At 36.6% G+C, this 18,093-nt stretch overlaps 1 protein-coding gene across 1 annotated transcript; it reads left to right on the forward strand.

Annotated features, from left to right (window-relative positions):
- The first annotated feature begins 11,080 nt into the window (after nucleotides 1-11,080).
- On the forward strand, nucleotides 11,081-14,077 carry LOC147027358 (uncharacterized). Its single transcript, XM_085876703.1, has 3 exons — nucleotides 11,081-11,741; nucleotides 11,839-12,003; nucleotides 12,101-14,077. Exons 1-3 carry the CDS (start codon nucleotides 11,649-11,651, stop codon nucleotides 13,142-13,144), a joined length of 1,302 nt encoding a protein of 433 aa, XP_085732829.1. The 5' UTR covers nucleotides 11,081-11,648; the 3' UTR covers nucleotides 13,145-14,077.
- Nucleotides 14,078-18,093: the final 4,016 nt, after the last annotated feature.

Below are 18,093 nucleotides of genomic sequence, written 5' to 3' on the forward strand. Positions count from 1 at the left end.
ACAAATTGGTGACTGAAAGAGAAGGACCTTGGAACGACCAAAGGAAGATCGAGTATCAGATGGAGAAAGATCAAATTGAAAAATTTACTGAAATGCAATTACACCATGTAGCAGAGAATGGAAAAAAGTGGATCATGTTGAGAGAGGCCTCTGTCCTGCAATGTTCTGAAATAAACTAGTCAAGTGCTGCATTGAGATGCAAGCCCGGTGAACAGATATCCACCGATCCGCTCTCCTCCCACAACTCCTATCATACTGAATCAATAACATCATCATCATCATACTCATTGATCTATGCTAGAGACTGTCAGGGAGCTCAGACACGTCTTACTCTGTGAAGGTTGCACATCATGACACATCGCATAACCACACACATTTGCATATGCTGCAGCTTCGGGGATTTTCATTTTTTTTTTAACTTGAATTATGTTTCATTGTCCAGACATTCTAGATTAGAGTTTGCAAGTCATCATATGAATGAGAGATTGATGGAAAAGGTAAGAGAAGTTTTCATTAATTATAATTCCTTTTCTAAAATTGTGAATTTGAGTCTGCTCACACAAAGGAGAGAGAGAGGGGGAGAAAGAAAAGGAGAGGGAGAGAAGGGGAGAGAGAGGAATAGAGAGGGAGAGAGAGGGAGGGAGAGGGAGGGAGAGGAAGAGAGAGGGGAGGGGAGAGAGAGTGGGGGAGAGAGAGAGGGAGGGAGAGAGAGAGGGGGGAGAGGGAGAGAGAGGGGGAGAAAGAGAGAGAGGGGGGGAGAGGGAGAGAGAGAGAGTGGGAGAGGGGGAGAGAGAGGGAAAGAGACAGAGACAGAGAGACACAGAGAGACACAGAGAGACACAGAGACAGAGACAGAGACAGAGACAGAGACAGAGACAGAGACAGAGACAGAGAGAGAGAGAGAGAGAGAGAGAGAGAGAGAGAGAGAGAGAGAGAGAGAGAGAGAGAGAGAGAGAGAGAGAGAGAGAGAGAGAGAGAGATATCATCTCAACTCTCACACACTCCACCTTGTTCCAACCATTCTCACTATTATTAGGTACCAGTAAACCATGATAAGTGTGTTATCCAGGACCACTTTGGTTCTTTTTAATTGCTCAAGCTATTAATATCTGTATTCCCTTTAAATTGTTTTCTCGGAATTCAATCACAATATACATGACTATTACTTAAGGCTTCTCTCCTTAGGCTGTAGCTACAAGAAATCCAAACTGATGGCAATTCATTGCCGAGTAAATCCATTTCCAAGGATCTTGGTTTTCAGGAATCTGGCCTCACCTGAAAGCCGTGTGGCCTCGATGTCCAAGTTTTAGGTTTGTTTGCTATTTTGTTTTATGATGTTAACTTTATTTTAAGTTTGTGAAATCCTGTTTTGTCTTCTAATAGGACCTGTGATGCGGCCTCGATCCCAGGGGTAGGTGACATCTATATGTTACATGTGGTGGACACTGTTACATGTACAGGAAGATTGTCTGCATTTTGATCATGTAGATGTAACATGTTTTCTGTAAGACCATTTCTGAAGTATTTTTCACAGCAGGCAATTGGTGGAAGAGATTTGGTCATCAGGACCGTCTGTAGGCATGAAGGGCTGCAGAGCAATGTGGTTCATCAGAAGACTTTGATAAGCTGCAGGAATTGGTTTCATTTTTACAAAATCCTTTTTCGTTATATCTATGTTTAAGATTTGTTTCAACAATGAAACATCTTCGCTTAAAAATGCAATGGCCAAAGCCCTTGAAGAGTAACAGGCCAAATTAACAAGATTTTAATTACAGGGGTGGGGCAACAAAGGTTAGTTTGCCGAGATTCTGATTTATAGTGATTATATCAATATTTGAGTATATATATATATATATATATATATATATATATATATATATATATATATATATATATATATATCAATATTTAAATTTACAGTATATATATTTTATATTATTTTATATCAATATTTGAGTTTATATATATTTATATTATTTTATATCAATATTTCAGTTTATATATATTTATATTATCTTACATCAATATTTCAGTTTATATTTATATTTATACTAGATGACCCGTGAACCCGTTCGGTTCCCGTTGTGACAGCGGTTGATGAAAAAAATCATTTCAAGAAAAAAGACAGCTCCAGCGAACTATACTGCTGAGGTTGTTTGCATTGATCAAATTCTCCCGAAGAGTACTTGACTGAACCGGGAATTGATTTTTTAATAATATTTTTCGTTGCCCGATTTGAACGAAACTTCATACTGCACACCACAGGTGTATGGTGAGTAAGGTGGCCCTAAAATTTTTGCGCTATTGTGTTCCGTTTTGGCTGTATTTTGGGAACATACATACATACATACAAGATGAGAGTTTTTGTAATATATAGATTATATTATATCAATATTTGAGTTTATATATTTTAATCTTATATTATATAAATATTTGTATTTATATATTTTTATTTTATATGATATCAATATTTCAGTTTATATATATTTAGATTATATTATATCAGTATTTCAGTTTATATATTTTTATTTTATATTATATCAACATTTGAGTTTATATGCTTTTATATTATAATATATCAAGATTTCAGTTTATATATTTTTATATTGTATTATATCAACATTTGAGTTTATATATTTTTATATTATATTATATCAATAATTGAGTTTATATATTTTTATATAATATTTTATCAATATATCAATTTAAATTTTTTTAGGTTTTTCACACAGTTATTGAGATCAATTTAGTTATTTTTTCAGGCAGAGATGCTGTAAATAAACGTTTGCCAAGTTATATCCAATTCTTGTTACTACTATTACTATATTACATATTTAATGGCCCCAATTATTCCTGCCCAGGCTTCACGTTCGACTGGAGGTGATTTGGATCGGAATTTGTGATTTGTACAGGATGGGGTGATAAATCATCTGCTCTTTGAGAAAGACAACATGGGATCATTAATGTCCACTATAATGCCAGCAGACGGGAAAACCGGCTTAATGTACATCAGAAGGACATGACAATCATCCAGCTCCCTGTCTGCGAAGCATCAAATCGATGGTTTTAAAGTCGGGTTCGGAATCGACCCTAGACTAGATAACTCAGAGGTAAGTGCACTACCTCCGCATAAGGCTATCGGATATATCCAAACCGTGTTTGATAGACATTAATTTTGCTGAAGATAAACCATGGTAGTCTTGTTACTCTGACTTTTGCACCCCACCTTATATAATAAGACCATATCATACAAAGTTGTTTTCTGCTCTGAGAATAATTGTCATGAATGGTCATTATGCAGAATGTAACATGTATCATTGTCACAAGATTTGCCATTTCATAGTGTCACAAGAATACTTTCCATTTCATCCTCCAGGCAGACTGCAATGAAAATCAATTGAGAAAATTAACTGCAGTGTGAGAAACGCACCATCTAACACGATCCATATGGCATTCAAGGCAAAACCAAAACCATCCATAGATATTGTTACGAATTTGGAAGCCTTGTGCACACAGACAGACAGCTGTCCTCGTAGCTTAGTTATTTCGGTAAGTATGTGTTTATAGTTAGGGTCCTCTACCTGTGCCTAACGGAAATTACATGTGTGCGCTGCGGAGATTCGTTTACAGCAAACCTCCTTCACTGCACTTCACACACGGACGCCATCGCCCATGTGCGTTCGCCATGTACGTGGGCGGAGATTTCCATCGCCTCAGACCGGGACTTCGCCCAGGAAGGCAGGGGCATGCCCCTTGTCCAATCACGCCACAGAAAGCGGCTTTCCCACGACACGCCGGCCAATGAGGGTTGAGATGGCCACAGAAGGCGGCTTTCCCATGACATGCCAGCCAATGAGGGTTGAGATGGCCACAGAAAGCGACTTTCCCATGATGCCCTGTCCAATGAGGGTGGAGAGTGCCTCCTCAGACCGCGATTTGCTCACCTCGGAGGAAAAAGGAATATAGAAACGCCAGGCTGGGTAGTGGGGGTGGTAAAAGGATCGAGGTGGTGGAGGTCGTCGGGGTGGTAAAAGGATCGAGGTGGTGGAGGTCGTCGTGGTGGTAAAAGGGTCGTGGTGGTCATTATCATCGTGTTGTGGGTTTGAATCCCGCCAAGCTGGATCATCGTCACCTCTGATCTTCTCCTTGGGCTTGCTTGATTGGTGCATGGCCGGTTGGAGAGTGTGGTACCTGGTGCTTGGAGCGGCATCATGTTGCCGGTTCGAGTCCCGCCGAGCCGGATCGTCGAAAACAACACGAGGTGGACAGGTCCAAGCACAGGCTCTGGTCTCCAGCTCACCTGTCCTCGAGCTGCAAGCCTTCAATAAAGACCATTGGGGTCCATTTCTGTGCATGTGTGTCTGTGTGGGCCCGTCTTTAAGTAGCAACTGGATAAGTGCTTTTGCTTGTACATTGACTGCATTTCTTATAGTCGGATAACTCTGCTCTTTGTGGGTTCCCTACCACCCCCCCCCCCCACCCCCCATAATAAATAAATCCCCTGTTAAATGTTTCAGCTCGTTTCTGTGTTTCTTTCATTGGTTTAGCACGGTGCGTGTTGGGAAATTTGGGAAGCGGCAAATTGTGCATTTTGACCGACGGATCTCAGTAACCATCTGTTCGGGTTACGCATGATCCGGGCACGCTAACTGCTCATTCCGCTCGAGCTCCGCCGAGGGTGAATTTCCCCAGTAGTTTAGACGACGTGGATATTAAGGTAAATTGAAATTGGCAATCGACCCTATCCCACGCGGTCGACCTATTGGCGATCTTCGGTCCGATAAGGGACCCGTCGGCTCCGGAGTTATCCGGGGTGACGATCTATAAATTCCGGGTGTTCAGTGGAGCCGACTCTACTGCTCCATCTTGCGGTCGTGCTCGCCACTGAAACTCGGCCCCACAACAATATGTGTCGCCTGTTTTCGGGACAATATCTAGGAAAAAAATGTAATCCCAGGATAATCAGAATGTTTAAAATCCATAATGAATCCAAAGCATGTTTTAAAGCAATACAACTGATACTATATATGTGTGTGTGGGTGTGTATATATGTATATATATATATATATATATATATATATATATATATATATATATATATATATATATATATATATATATATATATATATATATATATATATATATATACATACACACACACACACATACATCTAGTAATGTGGTATAAGATTGAGATGGTTGGGATTATACATTTTTGAAAAGAAAAAAATGCATCCAACCACAAGGTAACTGAATCTACTCTACTAATTTAAGTAATAAACAAGCAAGAGCAGTTCTAGTCAAGAGCAACATACAAAAATACGTTATTATTTACAAAAAAAATACAAAGGCAATTGACAAAAAACACCTGTTACAGGTCCATTGGCCTGAAGAAGCTCGCTCGGAAGTTGGTGAAACATCGCCTGAGACCGGGTCTGCTCTAGTTTGATTACTATTGACAATGCCTATAGAAAGTCTACACCCCCTTTAAAGATTTTCACCGTTTATTGCCTCATAGCCTGGAATTAAATTGCATTACATCGGACTTTTACCATCTTTATTTACACATCGTAACCCACAACTTCCAAGTGAAACACGTTCTACAAATTTCAGAAAATTTATTAAATGGAAGCACACACACACATATACATTTACATATACTGTGTGTGTATGTATATATATATATATATATATATATATATATATATATATATATATATATATATATATACCCATCCATCCATTGGGACCATACTCTATACAGAGCATCATTGCTGCTGAAGCTAAGCTCCTGAGCACAATCCTGGACAGGTCACCACTCTAACACAGTATACTCCAATGACCCAATCATCCCAGTAAGCTGGTACTCATTTTGCTGACCTCAGAAGGATGACCGGCTGAGTCAACCCCACCTGGTATTAATAAAACAGCTGAGCAGGATTTGAACTCAAGACCTTCGGATCCCAAGCCTGCCGCCCTCACCAACACCACACATTAAAACAATATGTTGGAGGATATCTCAAAACGTTGCTGACAGGTTGTGACAAAACGTGGTGGATGAGTTGGTGATGTAACAAGAACAATCTGATTCCATTTTGGTTTCGGTCAGATTCAGATCTGGCCTATCAGTGGACTGCAAAATGTAGACTGTTCTGCCTGGCATAGATATGTGCACTACCGAGGGCGATTCTATTTCAACCATGAAACTGGTCCACTGCCATACTCTTTCAAATGACGTCGTGAGATCTTTAGGATAAACATTTCACATCTGACTTAATGTCCCACCTCCCCACCCAACTCTTTCACCCTCCACCCTTCCACTCATATAACTACATCTTCCAAGATACTGCACACCTCATGCTACTGCACACATCAGACTGCACAGCCGTCAATGTCGAATAGGTTTCCTATCCAGAACAGATAACTCATGATGGAGCCAAACAATTTCTTCCCTCCAGCAATACTAAAGAATCATCCATGAACGAGGAAATAGGAATTGAACATCTTGTCCTCATCTTATCCCGATGACTATCTCACATGTTTATGTCACACGACATTTTCATAAAATGGCAATACCAATTGTATATCACAATTTTAAATAAATCTAAACAAATAATGTCATGGAAAACCAAAATAAAGTCCAACTTTAAATTCCCATCACTTATCAAACCCTCGAGACCTTCAAATGACCTTATTCGCTATATACACACATTGACATATCGATGTGTTAGAGGAAAATGGACTTTAAAAAAAAAAGAAATGTTTAAAATTCTGTTTACATTTGTGGACATGGATATACGTGAGCGAGGAGTGAGGATATGTAAATGTGTGTATCGTGAACCATCAGACGGCGCTTTCATTTTTTCCATGGTCTACAAACACTTTCCGAGTCCGTGGTTCATTTGAAGGAAACCATTTTAGTGACAGCTCAGCACCGGGATTCGGAAAGTAGATTACAGGCATAATAAGGAGAAATTGCGCAAGGATTTGGATTTTGACTGCAACTTGGCAGGGACACGACATACGAAGGAAGTGTACGTGTCAATAGGTTTTGGATCTTTCCAAAAGACTTTCGATCGAATTGTAACGATTCAGATCAAACCGAAACAGAGAAACTAAGGCTTCCCTCCATCATGAAGGTGCTCAGCATACTTAGAGATCCTTTGAATTGCTTGAAGATCAATTTTTAACCACTTATCCAAACGTTTTCAAAATTCAGCAAAATAAAATTTTGACTCACCGTGGGGGGCAGAGGGGAGGGGTTATGACAACGAAAATAAATTCTCGGCATGAATCACCAGACGGGTCTGTCTATCATTCATGAATGATGACTTTTGGGAAAAGAAAAACGCCAAAATGAGGAAGATCAGAGTGAGGTGCATCGGACAAGGGTCATTGCAAGGGGACCTTGAGGAAATGGATCCCAAGAGAAGATTCCCAAGTAAATAAACCACAAGGATAGATCAAGGGATTTAAAACGCATCGAATGTGTTTCGACAACTCTTTACTTCTATTCCTCCTTTAACGGCTCCAATTATTCCTACATTATCGTGGGGTTGGTCAAGCAATGTTTTGAGCCAATCATCCACAAACCGGATCTCCAGGCCATACATTCGACTGCAGATGTAGGAATTAGTAATTTGTTCAGGGTGGCGACCTACTCCATGCAAAAGACATCGTGGGATCTTTTACGTCATGGGATCTTTATGGCAAACCCTCATATCTACTATCTAAACAATCCTCTTGAGGAAGTTCAGTCATTCAAACTCCTGGGTCTCACTATCAGCCATGATCTTTCTTGGGCAAACCACATTTCCAAGTTGGCCTCCAAAGCCAGCAGCCAACTGAGCATCCTCTGTTGTATAAGGTCCTTCCTTGGCACACCTGAACTCCTATACACCTAAGGCTTTTATCCGCAGCTTGATGGAGTACTGCTCTCCTCTCTGGGCTGGTTCTCCTGTTTTACACCTTGCTCAGCTTGACAACGTGGAAACTAAGTCCTTCAAGATCATTGGAATCTCCTGCAATGAGGCCGAGTCTATGGGTCGATCACTTCCCATTGCAGACAGGTCAGTGGTCTCTCCGTCTTCTGTCGCCTCTTTTTATGGTCTTAATAACTATCTAAATCCAGGATCACTTCCTACCTCCACCCATTCATTCCTTTTTCCTTGCCTGTGGACTCAACTTCCACATTATCTTCAATCTCACTCTTCCCTCCAGGTCTGTAAGACAACTGTTCATCACCATTTCAGAACATCCACCGTACAAAACCATGATCTTTTCTTCACCAGTTAACCCACTCCACCCCCCTCCACACCACCCCGTAACCTTCCAAATTTAGAGTTTCCTTCCCAAATCCTGAGAGTTTCCTTTTGTATCCTTTTTGTCCATACTATGCATCCTCCCCTACCCATCATTCCTCCCCGCACCTATTTTTTTGTCCAAGTCTCCCTCTATTTTGTCCTTCAATCCTGCTGTTAGTGTCCCACGTTTTTCTCTCTCTACTGGTCCAGCCATACCATGAGCCTTGACTTTGTACACAAAAAAGGTGCACCAATTATGCTAGCAGATGGGTCGTCCAGCTTAGCATCCTTCAGAGAGACAGAGGACAGTGCACACATTGATGCCTTGCCATAAAGGCAGAACACGAGGATGATAGTTGATAGCGAGGTCGAGATTCGAACCCAGGCGAGACAACCCGAAGGCAAGTTCGCACATCTGTAAGCTTTACTGCCAGCACTATTCAGCCACTCTTCATTGACGTAATAACCGGGAGAAGGAAATGGGAAAAATGGAAAAAAAGATGAAATAAATAAAACACGTTTGCACCGATATGGCGTCTCGATCGAAGGTCAACCAAATTAGTTTTAGGGCAGCATACATGTTAATGCATAGGACAGCGTACATGTTATATGTGTACATGTTATACTTGTTATACATGTTATATGTGTACATGTTATCCATATTATAAATATTATATGTGTACATGTTAAACTTGTTATAGATGTTGTATGTGTACATGTTATACTTGTTATACATGTTACATGTGTACTGGTTATACTTGTTATACATGTTATATGTGTACATGTTATACTTGTTATACATGTTATATGTGTGCATATTATACTTGTTATACATGTTATATGTGTGCATATTATAATAATGTGTCCATGTTATACATCCTGTACGGCAGCGTATATGTTAATATATGGGGTGGCATACGTGTTATACAAGTTAAATGTTTACATGTTAAACATGTACATGTTCTACAAGTTATATATGTACATTTTATACACATAGATGTTACACATGTTATATGTGTACATGATATACACATACATGTTACACATGTTATATGTGTACATGATATACACAGATGTTCTACATGTTATATGTGTACATGTTAAACATGGACATGTTATACATGTCATATATGTACTTGTTATGCACATAGATGTTACACATGTTATATGTGTACATGATATACACAGATGTTCTACATGTTATATGTGTACATGATATACACAGATGTTCTACATGTTATATGTGTACATGTTATACACATAGATGTTATACATGTCACATGTGTGCATATTATATGTGTCCATGTTATACATCCTATACGGCAGCGTATATGTTAATATATGGGGTGGCATATGTGTTATACAAGTTAAATGTTTACATGTTAAACATGTACATGTTCTACATGCTATATATGTACATGCTATACACATATATGTTACACATGTTATATGTGTACATGATATACACAGATGTTCTACATATTATATACATAAATGTTATACACGTTATATGTGTACATGTTATATACATAGATGTTATACATGTTATACGCATAAATGTTATACATGTTATATGTGTACATATTATATACATAGATGTTATACATGTTATATGTGTACATATTATATACATAGATGTTATACATGTTATATGTGTACATGTTGTATACATAGATGTTATACATGTTATATGTGTACATATTATATACATAAATGTTATACATGAAATATGTGTATATGTTATATACATAGATGTTATACATGTTATTTGTGTACATGTTATATACATAGATGTTATACATGTTATATGTGTACATATTATATACATAGATGTTATACATGTTAGATGTGTACATGTTATATACATTGATGTTATACCTGTTATATGTGTACATGTTATATACACAGATGTTATACATGTTATATGTGTACATATTATATACATAGATGTTATACATGTTATATGTGTACATGTTATATACATAGATGTTATATGTGTATATGTTATATACATAGATGTTATGCATGTTATATGTGTACATGTTATATACATAGATGTTATACATGTTATATGTATATATGTTATATACATAGATGTTATACATGTTATATGTGTACATGTTATATACATAGATGTTATACATGTTATACGTATACATTTTTACATATTATATACAGAAATGTTATACATGTTATATGTGTACATATTATATACATAGATGTGATACATATTATATGTGTATATGTTATATACATAGATGTTATACATGTTATATGTGTACATGTTATATACATTGATGTTATAAGTAGGGTAAGAATACTGATTCTGGCTCACTTTGCCCCATGTAAATGAATGGGGGATTTTCAGCGATTTATATTTTTTTTCCCTAAAAATAAATCCCCTTTTTATCCCAAGGTATATTTATTTGTCCCCCCTTTTAACTTGGAGGTTGAACCTCATTGAATTGAACACCTGGGGGTTGAACAGCTCACTCATTGAACCTATAAAGATTTGTTCATTCTCAAATTCCTTCAATAGTTTAATTTTCTTTGCACAATAATCCCCATCTAAAATATTAACAAACAAAACATTTGAATCTTTATATTTTTTAAGATACCCCATTTGTGCCATTACGAAATGATAAACTTCTCTTAATGCTCTCATCTGGCCACCTCCTGAGCCACAGGTTATTTTTTGTTAAGCCCCGCCCACTTTTCTTTAAGCCCCGCCCACTTTTGTTAAGCTCCCCCCACTTTCCACAAGGTATTCAATAAGCCCCGCCCACTTTTCTTTAAGCCCCGCCCACTTTTCCTAAGCCCCGCCCACTTTTGCTAAGCTCCGCCCACTTTTCATAAGGTATTTTTTCTAAGCCACGCCCACTTTTCCTAAGCCCCGCCCACTTTTGCTAAGCTCCGCCCACTTTTCATAAGGTATTTTTTTCTAAGCCACGCCCACTTTTCCTAAGCCCCGCCCACTTTTGCTAAGCTCCGCCCACTTTTCATAAGGTATTTTTTCTAAGCCACGCCCACTTTTCCTAAGCCCCGCCCACTTTTGCTAAGCTCCGCCCACTTTTCATAAGGTATTTTTTCTAAGCCACGCCCACTTTTCCTAAGCTCCGCCTACTTTTGCTAAGCCCCGCCCACTCTTACATCATTTCCAGTTCATCTCTGACTCACAAAGAAATCACTAGAAAATTACAGGATGTTATGGTTTTGAAAAATTTCCCAATGAAGGCTTGCCTAGGCTTGCCCAGGGAATTTCCAAAGGAAACCACACCCACCAGTCTTTCTCTATAAAAGCTTCAAACCCAGGCTCCATTTTAAACATTTGTTCTTGCTGGCAATGGTGTTCTGTGTGCTTGTCCCAAACTCTCTGTCTTCTATGGAACTAAACCTTCAAGTTGATGAACTGGATTCAAACCTCTTATCTATTGAGGTAAGATTTTTTATTTTCCTATTTTCAAACTTTGATTGAAGCATACTCATTTAATAATTAAATAACTTAATTAATACATTATTATTTTCTCTCACAGGAAATTGTATCTGAAAATACTGCTTTTGCTACAACTTGGGGGGAAATTGTTGGCTTGGTTGAAGACCTTGAGTGGGATGACTTTGGTGTTCCTTGGAACTCTCTGTCTTCTATGGAACTAAACCTTCAAGTTGATGAACTGGATTCAAACCTCTTATCTATTGAGGTAAGATTTTTTATTTTCCTATTTTCAAACTTTGATTGAAGCATACTCATTTAATAATTAAATAACTTAATTAATACATTATTATTTTCTCTCACAGGAAATTGTGTCTGAAATACGAAATGAAAATACTGCTTTTGCTACAACTTGGGGCGAAATTGTTGGCTTGGTTGAAGACCTTATGAGCGACCAAGACCCACAGAACGAGTTCGTCCTTGATGACCCAACCAAAGAGTTATACCTTGGAGACCAGCAAAATCCTGAAAAAGAGTTTTACAGCAATAGTACTCATTGTGAGTTATCAAGACAATACCCACTGAACAAGTTATACCTTGATGAGCCAGAATACAAGTTTTACCTTGGAGACTCACAAATTTTGAAAAAATCAGTAAATGAGTTCTGCCTTGATGGTTTAAATAACTACCTTGGAGACTCAGGAAAAGGGTTTTGCCAAGATGGTTCTAAATATGGGGCCTACCTTGGAGACTCACAAATTTTGAAAAAATCAGTAAATGAGTTCTGCCTTGATGGTTTAAATAACTACCTTGGAGACTCAGGAAAAGGGTTTTGCCAAGATGGTTCTAAATATGGGGCCTACCTTGGAGACTCACAAATTTTGAAAAAATCAGTAAATGAGTTCTGCCTTGATGGTTTAAATAACTACCTTGGAGACTCAGGAAAAGGGTTCTGCCAAGATGGTTCTAAATATGGGGCCTACCTTGGAGACTCACAAATTTTGAAAAAATCAGTAAATGAGTTCTGCCTTGATGGTTTAAATAACTACCTTGGAGACTCAGGAAAAGGGTTCTGCCAAGATGGTTCTAAATATGGGGCCTACCTTGGAGACTCACAAATTTTGAAAAAATCAGTAAATGAGTTATCCTTAAGAGACTTTGTAAGTTGGTTTTACTTTGAATACTTGAAATGTGGGTTCTGGATTGATAACTCACAATGTGATACATATCTTGGAAACTCAACGGGAATGTGGTTATACCTTGAAGACTTGGAAAGTTGGGTTTATGTTGGACACTTGAAACTTTTTTTGGGGGCTTTTATTTATTTATTTATTTATTTATTATTATTATTATTTTATTTATTTATATTTTGGAGACTTTTGGAGTTGCTATCACTCTTTGGGATCTAAACCTATCGATGTAGTTCTTTGTCGGATGGTGCTTGATGGGAGCAAGATCAAGAAAGTTCTGGGAAGAAAGTGCAGGCTTACTCCCCCTTTCTACGTCATCAAACCTGAAAGCCTTAAAAGACAGAATTGGAAGATATATAGGTGGAAATCTCATTTTGAAAAAGACATTGTGTTGGGCGAGGATTGAGTTGGGGTTGAGATTTTGAATGTGAGGGTTGGGGTTGAGATTTTGAATGTGAGGGTTGGGACACACACACACATACACATCAACAAACAAAAGTTAAGCCTTGACTATTCAGTTGAGGATTCTGTGTTTGGGGTTCACAGATCTAAGAACGTCCCCCTTGACACACATTATATACTGTTATACACCTCGGACTTGGCCCTCGAGTGTCCACAACGGTGTATAGTAGGAGGGAGTGAAGCGCCAACCTATTGCTCCCATTGCACACACACACACAAACAAAAGTTAAGCCTTGACTATTCAGTTGAGGATTCTGTGTTTGGGGTTCACAGATCTAAGAACGTCCCCCTTGACACACATTATATACTTGTCCCTCTAGTGTCCACAAAGGTGTATTATCTGCTTAGTTTTGTCTTTTGTAATTCCTGTGAATAAAATGAACCTAAAATCTCTTCCCCTTCCAAATCATATATTTTATAAGTCCAAGGAACTGTATCTATTACATCAACAATTTTAAAAGTTCTTTCGTCCATCGTTCAGTAAAACCCTTTTCAAAATGAGATTTCCACCTATATATTCTTACGATATCACCAACTTTGAACTTAGGTTTTCTGACATTAATCTCTTTTTCATATTTTAATTTTGTAAATGTTTCTGATGGCTTCATATTCGTTGACGTGTGAATCGTGTCATTATACTTATCCACAATATCCTGAATAAAAGATGACCATTGTTGTGAACCGAGTTGTGTGAATTTTTTATATAGTCTCTCTTTTAAGGTACGATTAAAACGTTCAACAACAACTGCCTTCCCTTCATTAAAGGTACTGTATAATGTAATACTGTTATTTTTTAGAAAATTCATAAATGTCTTGTTATAAAACTCTCTACCCTCATCAGTCCACAATTTCTTAGGTTTTCTCTTACTTTTATTAAATATCTGTTGAAAAGCTAACATAAGAGTATTACCTGTTTTGTTTTTAAAGGGACAACCCACGCATATCTACTCCTCAAATCAATAACGGTTAAAGCATACTTGTACCCCTTATCATTATTGAGTTCAATCAAATCAGCAGACCAGATATAATCAACTTCCTTGGAATAAACTTTCCTTCTCTGAAACTTTGTGAATATTGGTTTATGTAATTCATCAGCTAATTGCTCTTCAGTCTTAATGGCATCATTAGAGCCTATAAGTTTTTTGAATTTCCAAGTCCAAGTTTCAATTTAGCACTAATCATCTTCTTCACGATGAACCTATCAACTTTTTCTCTCAAGGTTGGATTTTGTATCAGAGACAAATTATACAACATTTCTCTATCGGCTTCATGCTTTTCTTCCAACGTTGTGGTATTCCCATAATCAATATCGTGTCTCATGCACACTTCATCAACTCTATTGATTGGTTTACTCCAGGATTTAGGATTGTCTGCCTCATCTAATCTTTTATCCAAGTTTGTGCCTGGACCACAGAAAGAATAACCTGGAAGATGTAATTCCCCTGGTATTCCAGTAGTTGTAAATTTACTTCCTGATAAAAACTTTTGTATATCTCCTCCGAGTTTGTGTTTGGAGATAAATTGATTTTTTTTTGAACCACACACCGAACATATACCTTTGTATAACCCTGTTATTTTTACTTTTAATATATGAAATATTTTTAGTATTAGTTTTCTTTTTACATTTGAGACAATAACTCATTTATTTATGAGAAAAATTTCTGCAGAGTGCAAAAACCTTTTTAGTTTCCAACATGCACATTTGAATCTTAATTTTTAAAACATAAAGAATCCTTAGAAATGCCTTCACTCTCTCCTCCATTTATTTAAGAAAAAACTTGAATTAAAATGAATAGCTTGACGATGCTAATAGTTTTGTTGAAAGTATTGCAAATAGACTTGTTAATTCTTTGTATTCCTTCCTGGTGGGTTGAGTTATTTTCTGTAATACCTCTATTCTTTTTGAATCTCACTGGTTTCCATACTATAATATTTATTTATTCTCTCTCTTTCCTCCCTCTCCCTCTCCTCCTTCTCCTTTTCCTCCTCTTCCCTCTCTTCTTCAACTCCTTCCTCATCCCTTACTATACTTGAATCGTTTACACCCCATAGAATATTATACATATATTCATCAGGATTTCTTGTTATTCCTGTATCCAAAATAATTTTTTACAACAGGAAACCAATAAAATTTCTTTTGAATTTCTAAAGAGCCTTACCTTTTCTTAACCTTATAATTTTTTCATTATTTAACATTCTAATTAAATCTAAAGTTGTCGGTTTATCAACATCAGCATAATGCCAATCTTTTATTGAAAATACCTCATTCTTATGTTGTAGAACATATTTATTAAAATACCGAATACCCTTTTCTTGAAGGTATGCTTGGACACAGAAATGATAATTTTCTTGAAGTCTTCTTGCTGTCATTTATGTATTAGAAATATATGTTAGAATAATATTATGGCACGAAACACCTCCCCATCTTCCCATAGTTAAATCATTTTGTATTTCCTTACTTATTATATATAATCCTGTTTTTCTGTTTTCATGAGATAAACAAGGGCAAAACCATTATTATATTTACCCTTATTAAATTCTTTTATTTGTTGTTTACTAATCGTGGCTCCACAAAACTCATTCTCGATACCAAGTGGATAATATTCTTCCTTACGAGACTGATTTAATTGTTCCAGGTCTTCGAGGTTAATTTTAAATGACCAATTATACCCTAAATCATTCATATCATACCCCCATTGTTCTATTCTCATACAAACGATACGCCCTTCTTTATAAAAATTTATTTTAATTCGAACTGTGAATTCTGTATGACCTGGAGATAATATCAACACTTCTGTATCTTTAGAATACACAGCGTTTTTATTTAAGTATATATATTGTGATAAATCGCTTAATCTCACCAAGTCATTCGCGTCAGTCGGGCTTGGATAATTTTTTAATTTATAAGCATTTTTCATGTTAATATTTTTGTTTATATTATATTTATGTCGTTCAGCCTGTGCCTTTGTGTAATAATTTGATAAATCAATATCCAGTTCTTGAGATACACCAAAGATAGAACCATCTTTACCAACATAAGTCATTTATATTAGATTAAAAATAATATCATAAAATTTTTTATTTTTGTTGAGTTGAAATAACACATATAGACATAATTGACCACAACACTTGGAATTTAATTCTTGGACTTGAAATGTTTGATAAACACCATTCTGTAAGAATTTTATGACTTCAACAGGTGGTGGAAGACCAAAACTATCAAAATAATATTTGTCTTGACTATTAAAAATACAAACCCAATGAGAACTCTTCCCATCATTATCTTCTAAGTTCATAATAATATTCTTTGTATGTTTCGACACATTTGTTAATTCATCTCTCATACAAATAACCACATTATGAATTTTTAATTTCTTACAATATTTGACAAGTTGTAAATTTGATGTTGTATTCTTTCCAAATTCTTTCAACCACTCATCAATGCTCATTTATTTATTAGAAAGATATAATCCATTACCTCTTTTCGTTAATTTTACACCTGCTTGTGCTATAGAAGAAAGCATATCTCCAACTAACAATCTCGCTTTATCAGGCAGACCTTCAAGTTTTTCAGCAAAATCTACAATTACACCACTTCCACTAATTTGTTTCTCCAACTCTTTGTTATGTCTTTCCAATTCTTTTTGAGCCTGGAGTTGAGCCTTCCTTTCGTTGGCAGTTTTGACCGCTGTTGAAATACCACCCGTCAATGCTCCAACCGCACTTAAACCAGCAAATAAAGGAATTAGAAATGGGAGAAATCCTCCACTGGTCTCTCTTATTGAATATTTTTTCAACATTGGTTTTGTCATTTTAATTTTAAGTGAGCCAGTGTCATTCAAGATTTTAACCTGTTCTCTTGTGAGCAAAACATCAATTCTTACTGCTCCTTTTCTCTGAATTGTATTAACGTTAATCGTACAAGGCTTTTGATTTTGAACACAAGATGATAGTTTATGAAGATTGATTTGATTAACATATACCCCAGTTGGTACTTTGCCACTCATTTATTTAACAAAAAAATTATGTGAGACTAATCATCACACCATTATCTGTATTAATCTGCAATTCTGTTTCTTCCAAAAGCAAACAATATGTATCAACTTCTTCACTCTCTCCTCTTTCAATGTATAGGGAAGTATCCACTCGATTAGACTTTATAGTTTCTTTTTGAGCGCTCAGGTCAAACGTATAGATTGTATACAAACTTTTAAATGCTGTCATATCCAAAATAGAGTCTTTATTTCCATTACTTTCACACACCTTTTGGTAAGACTTGTATGCTTCAGCAAAATCATTTTTTCCCAATTAATTTCCAATCTATCTCGTGGATAAAATGTTCCATCTAGAGAAACGCGAAGTTGTTTCACCTTAGCATTATCACTCAATGCATTATTCTTATCAGTCGCAGTATCACCATCTGGCTTTTTAAAAATCATCCACAGATATCGTGGCTTTCCTTCCAGAACACCCAAATTCCACGTGTAAGTAGTTTGATTGAGTTTAACGTGTTGACATCTTCTTTTGAGGTATGATACACTGAGTGGTTTTTTTGAGTTAAGTCTTCGATTCAACATCTCTTCTGTTTTAAGATTAGGAGTATATTCACTGATATACCAACTCATCTCCTCAATTACAAATTTATTCTGATCACCAAAAGCATTACCAACACCAAAAAGCAATCTATTTTCATTATCATTCCTTTG

Source organism: Eptatretus burgeri, chromosome 4, assembly GCF_056783735.1.
Source record: "Eptatretus burgeri isolate ZD-2024b chromosome 4, Ebu_testis_v1, whole genome shotgun sequence".
Lineage (NCBI taxonomy): Eukaryota > Metazoa > Chordata > Myxini > Myxiniformes > Myxinidae > Eptatretus > Eptatretus burgeri.